This window comes from Myotis brandtii, unplaced genomic scaffold (genome assembly GCF_000412655.1).
Source record: "Myotis brandtii unplaced genomic scaffold, ASM41265v1 scaffold119, whole genome shotgun sequence".
In the NCBI taxonomy this organism is placed as follows: Eukaryota; Metazoa; Chordata; class Mammalia; order Chiroptera; family Vespertilionidae; genus Myotis; species Myotis brandtii.
Genome location: NW_005354132.1, coordinates 1,295,840 through 1,301,815, shown reverse-complemented (window position 1 = coordinate 1,301,815; position 5,976 = coordinate 1,295,840). Strand labels below are relative to the sequence as shown.

At 44.9% G+C, this 5,976-nt stretch overlaps 1 protein-coding gene across 4 annotated transcripts in view; it reads right to left on the bottom strand.

Annotated features, from left to right (window-relative positions):
- DIEXF (digestive organ expansion factor homolog (zebrafish)) overlaps window positions 1-398 on the bottom strand; it is a 23,385-nt gene extending 22,987 nt beyond the window's left edge. Inside the window, exon 1 of one of the 4 annotated variants that reach the window (XM_005858506.2) lies at window positions 43-398. In XM_005858506.2, the coding sequence (XP_005858568.1) occupies window positions 43-149 (107 nt within the window). In that variant the 5' untranslated portion in view covers window positions 150-398. The remainder of the gene's footprint in view (window positions 1-42) is intronic. The other 3 variants (XM_005858504.2, XM_005858507.2, XM_005858505.2) reach the window with 3 other exon arrangements.
- Between the last annotated feature and the right edge of the window lie 5,578 nt (window positions 399-5,976).

Below are 5,976 nucleotides of genomic sequence, written 5' to 3'. Positions count from 1 at the left end.
CCCCCGCCTCCCTCCCTGGGAAAGACGCTGGCCCCTCCGTACCTGTCATAGAAGGGATGCTCCTCGCCGAAATCCCGAAGGTGCTTCTTCTGCTTCTTGGTCAGGGTGCTGAGCAGCTGGCTCTGGCTGCGGCTGCTGCGTTTGCCCATCGCGAGGAAGCAAGTTCGTCCGCCTTCCAAAGCCCCGTCAGCCACCGGCAAGTTGTTCCTTCTACCCACCAACGTGGGCTCGCCGGCGGCGCTTTACGGCGGAAGCAAGCTGCCATAAAGCAGACCCGCTTTACGGCTCGCTTTTACGACCGGCGTTAGAAATTCCTAGTCCCGGCTCTGCCCCCTAGCGAGGGGCGCTGGAAGCACAGGCACGCGTGCCCTTGTGTTTTAGTCCTAAAACGTAGGCTGGTAGGCTTGTGGGTACTAGGGCTGAATAAAGGGGGGGCCTGCTCTGTGCTTCTGTTTGGGTTGTGGGAGTCAGCCTGCATAAACATGTAGTAGCGGAGATGATTATATTATACCATGATAAAAATACCAACCTAGCCCTGGCCGGTTTGGCTCAGTGGATAGAGCAGGGCGGACCGAAGGGTCCCGGGTTCGCTTCCTGTACAGGGCACATGTCTGGGTCTCAGGCTCGATCCCCACTAGGGGGCTCGTGCAGGAGGCCACCGATCCATGATTCTCTCTCATTGATGATGTTTCCATCTACCTCCCTCTCCCTTCCTCTCTGAAATAAATAAAAATGTATTAAAAAAAAATACCAACCAATATGTAAGGGTGCCCACACATCTCACTTCATCTTCACGACACAGTAGAACTAAATTACCTATCTCAAAAATCAACTCTTGGCAAAGGGGAATGGAAAACATTTTAAGGTGGAGTAATCTATAACAATAAAAGCATAATATGCTAATTAGACCGGACAGCCGAATGGCCTTCCGGATGAAGCCGGGGCTGCGAGGGCTGAGGCAAGCCACCACGGCTGCAAGGGCTGAGCCCTCAGAAAGAGGACAAGGGGATAGAAACATCAATGATGAGAGAGAATCATTGATCGGCTGCCTCCTGCTCACCCCTACCGGGGATCGAGCCTGCAATCCAGGTACATGTCCTGTCCAGAAATCAAACCTGTGATCTCCTGGTTCATGAGTTGACGCTCAACCACTGAGCTACAATGGCTGGGCTATTTTATATCTTGATCGTGGTGGTAGTTAACTTTGAATACAATTACTCAGAGTAATCACACTGTACTTTTAAAATTGTTGAATTTTGATGTATGTAAATAATAACTTCCATAAACAAAGAGGAAAAAGCACAAAACAAAACTGGACTAGTACTCCAGGGACTTGCCACAAGATAAACACAATGACACTTTCCTCCTCATGATCCTTATATAAGATCACGTCCTATAAAAACAAAGTGGTAATTCATACACCACAACATTCACCTGAATTTTTAAGGTGAAACAAGAGCCTGTTCACTTGGCTCTGGGGGGGGGGGGGGGGGGGGGGGGGGTGCTTCTGTGGGAAAATGTGAGCTTTGCCCGGTACCATGTCACACCTGCAGAAGTGGTACTGGCACTATGAGGATCCCAGTCATGTCAGTTCTGGTGGCCGTCTGCTCCTCCTAATTGTTTCTGGGAGGCTGGGGTGGGGTAGGGAGGGCAGGTACTGGAGTACCAAGGAAATATGCAAACCGCGGGTGGTGCCAACAGCTGGCCCAGCTAAGGAAACCATAAACAAACAGACATCTGTCTTCTGTCTAATGTCAAGATAAAAGGCACAGTCACTTATGTTAACAAAAGGCTGTGTGCAGAATGTCATCATATATTTTAAGGCACTAACCACAGCCTAACCTGGATGAAACAATAAAGACTCAGTCTTTTTTGTCTTCCTCCCACCCTATGCCCAGTGCCCCAGCTTCCCTCCCCAGAGGCAACCAGTTTCTTGGTGTTCTTCCAGAAATCATCTATAAAAAGCCATGCTCTTGAGCAATGGAGGTGACTCCTTACCCTCCTGGTTTCCACATCCTTGTGGTCCTGTGGACAGGTCTAGACTGTTCCCAGGTTTAGGCAAAAATGTGCCCAGCTCCACCCAGCGGGCCTCCTCATTGGTTCACTGAGCAATGGAAAGGGGGCCCCTCGTCTCCTGAAAACATCTACATTAGCCTCTGACAACGTAAAAGGGGACCCTTTGTGCATTTTAACCTGAGACTCCAGAATTTGAACATCTTTTTTCACGTCTGAAGTCAAAGTCCTCTTAGTAAAAGTCACACAAAGAAGATGTATGTGCCAACTAGTAAAGGCCCTGGGAAAAGCGCAATGAAGGCAACATTTGTTCGTCACTTTCTGCTTCCCACAGGTGGCCTTTCTTTTCCTTCCTCTAAGTCAGCGGTTCTCAACCTGTGGGTCGAGACCCCTTTGGCGGTTGAACGACCCTTTCACAGGGGTCGCCTAAGACCATCCTGCACATCAGATATTTACATTATGATTCATAACAGTAGCAACATTACAGTTATGAAATAGCAACGAAAATAATTTTATGGTTGGGTCACAACATGAGGAACTGTATTTAAAGGGCCAGAAGGTTGAGAACCACTGCTTTAAGGGTTTTCTTTCACCTTTACCCTCAGGCACACAGTATTTTCAGGGCTAAAGGCTGTCCAGGAAATAATCTTTTATGCTAGTTCGCAAAGAGAGGTTTCTGAATTAACGTTACTTTTCCCAGGGTTTTGCAATTCCCAGGAGACTTCCCAGGATAATGTCCTAGGCATCTCTTAGGACAAGAATATCAGAATGTTCAGGAAGGTGTTAATACATTTTTTAAATTAAAAACATATTTTTTGTGGAAAACTTCAGGTATATACAAAAGTAGACAAAATAGCATAATACTAGTACACTCCCTTGTACCCATTGCTCAGCTTCATGATCAGCACAAGGCTATTTTGTTTCATATACTAGTCTATGCCCACCACTGCCCCTGACACTCCTCTTTGTTATTTTTTAAGTAAATCCCAGGCATCAGATTATTTCATCAGTAAATATATTAGCCTGCATTTCTAAAAACAAGGGTTATTTTTTAACATAGCCACATCAGCGTTATTTCACCTAAAAAAGTTATAATTATTTAATATCATCATATATCAGGTCAGTGTTCAGATTCTGATTGTCTCATAAACGTTTTGTTAACACTTTGCTGGTTTTTCGTGTTCTAGTGCTCTCTATATTTCTCATGAATAGGTTGTTGGACCTAGGACTTTTTTTTCCCCAGAAACTGAGTTTTTCTTTCATTTTTTATTGTTTTGAGAGAGAGGGAGAGAGAGAGAGAAACATTGATTTGTTGTTCCACTTATTTAGGCATTCTTTGGTTGATTCTTGTACGTGCCCTGACCAGGGATGGAACCGGCAACGTTGGCGTATCAGGATGATGCTCTAACCAACTGAGCTGCCTGGCCAGGGCAGACCTAGAATTTGGATTCATTGTAGTTGGCATCTTACATTTCCATCAGGAGGCATATAACGTCTGGTTGCCTTTCACTTTGTGATGTTAGCAGTCACTGGTGCTTAATGTCTAAATTTGTTCATTCATTTGAGATTGCATTCTACTTCTATCTTAAGGGGAGATATTCTAATTCTTTCATTTTTTTCTTCTTCACTAACTTGCTGGACTCTTCCCATAGTGACAGACTTCTTCCTTATCTAAATTTTGGTTACCCAATTATACCGTTTATATAGGGAAGGCAGAAGGAATGCTTGATTCTCTCCCTTCGCTGACTAATTCTCAACACCAGGAGTCAATTCACTCGATCTTCTAATGGTGATTCATCCAGTTTTCGTTTTTATTTTTAGTGTCATTATTAATTCACGGAGTCATGCAAATTAATGCGTTTTAATTCCTTGCAAACATGACAGTGCATGTGGTTTGAGAGAGCTTATTTGATATTTAGCTCTGTATTTGAAAAGATATAAGCAAGCCTTTCTAATGCAAATTACAGAAAGTAAGCTGAGATTCTCAAAGGGCAGGGTGGTGAGGTCAAAGCTTGAGAATAGGAATCGAGATACCGGGGGATGTTTGCATTTTGAAATGTATGTAATAACAGGGCACACAGATTCAAGACATGTTGACAGGGAAACATATATAAGCCAAAGGTATGACTCTCTAATGATGTAAATTCAGACATCTCGGCCACTGATTTGGGAAGATTCTAGGGAAGTGGTGTGTGTGTGTGTGTGTGTGTGTGTGTGTGTCCAGGCATCTATGTATTGGTACATGCATGTGTCTATATACACCCCAGAGCAGTCTAGCCTGTCCCTGGGTGTGCTGGCAGAAACCAGTCTTTGCGTGCCCTTATAGTGAAATGAGCTTATTTATTTACTCAAAAAATAGTTAGTAAACACTGTGTGCCGGTGCTATGCCAGCAGCCAAGGTGAGGAGAAAGAGTAAGATCCATGCCGGCCTCCTCAAGGAGTCCGCAGTCTTGTCCAGATGTGAGTAAGCACACAGATTATCACAATACGCTGGGATACATACTGAACTCATACACTCTGGATACCAAGGACGCAGGGTAATCATCGGGTTCCACAGCATGGACGGAGCAATAAGCTTTCTAGGTGGAGACTATTTTAGAAAATGAGATTATGTCTGAGAAAAGGAAAGCTTTGTAATGCACTTAAACGCACTCTGCAGACAGAAATGCAAAATGTCATGTACGCTTCCTACCCTTTCTGTTCATCTGTGCCCGTCAGAAGTTACCCATTGTCAAGCCTGGTGTCTGGTGACCTTTAATACATATGTTTCCTCAGGTCTATCAGATGCTGATTTACATTAGGTCTAGCCTAAAACTGAAATGTTTCATCAGATTATATTAATCTAAGAACGAGCGTAAAACTGTGCTAGAGGGGAAAGGTGTATATTCCTCCCTCTAGTGGAGTACTGGTGGAACTACACTCTATTTTTTGTATTTTCTGGCAAAGGCACAGCATGCATCTGTTCATTCATTTATCAAACATTTATTAAACAGACACCATATTCCAGGCCTGAGGCATCCGGGATTTTAAAAGCTCAGACCTGCCCTAGCTCTCATCAGCCTGCTGACTGAAGGGTCTTGGGTTCAATTCCAGTTAAGGGCAAGTACCTGTATCTTGGTTGCAGGCTCCATGCCCCCAGGCCAGGGCGGTGTGGGAGGCAACCAATCAATGTTTCTCTCTCTCTCTCTAGAACGAGCGTAAAACTGTGCTAGAGGGGAAAGGTGTATATTCCTCCCTCTAGTGGAGTACTGGTGGAACTACACTCTATTTTTTGTATTTTCTGGCAAAGGCACAGCATGCATCTGTTCATTCATTTATCAAACATTTATTAAACAGACACCGTATTCCAGGCCTGAGGCATCCGGGATTTTAAAAGCTCAGACCTGCCCTAGCTCTCATCAGCCTGCTGACTGAGGGTCTTGGGTTCGATTCCAGTCAAGGGCAGGTGCCTGTACCTTGGTTGCAGGCTCCATGCCCCCTGGCCAGGGCGGTGTGGGAGGCAATCAATCAATGTTTCTCTCTCTCTCTCTCTCTCTCTCTCTCTCTCTCTCTCTTTCTTTCCCCCTCCCTTCCACACTCTCTCTGAAAATCAATGGGAAAAGTCCTCAGGTGAGGATTAACAACAAATAAAAAATAAAATCAATTAAATAAAAAGCTCAGACCTCAGATCTTCAGAGCTTGAAGATCTCCAGGTACTTAGAGGTTCCCAAACTCCCTTCAACAATGTCCATTTCCTTTGCCCTTTCATATTGCAAGCTTCCAACTAATTTGTGTGTTAGGTTCTAGCCCGGCTGGTGTGGCTCAGTGGTTGAGTGTCGACCTATGAACCAGGAGGTCAGGGTTCAATTCCCAGCCAGGGCACATGCCTGGCTTGTGGGCTCGATCCCCATTGGGGGATGTGCAAGAGGCAGCCAATCAATAATTATCTCTCATTGATGTTTCTATCTATCTCTCCCTCTCCCT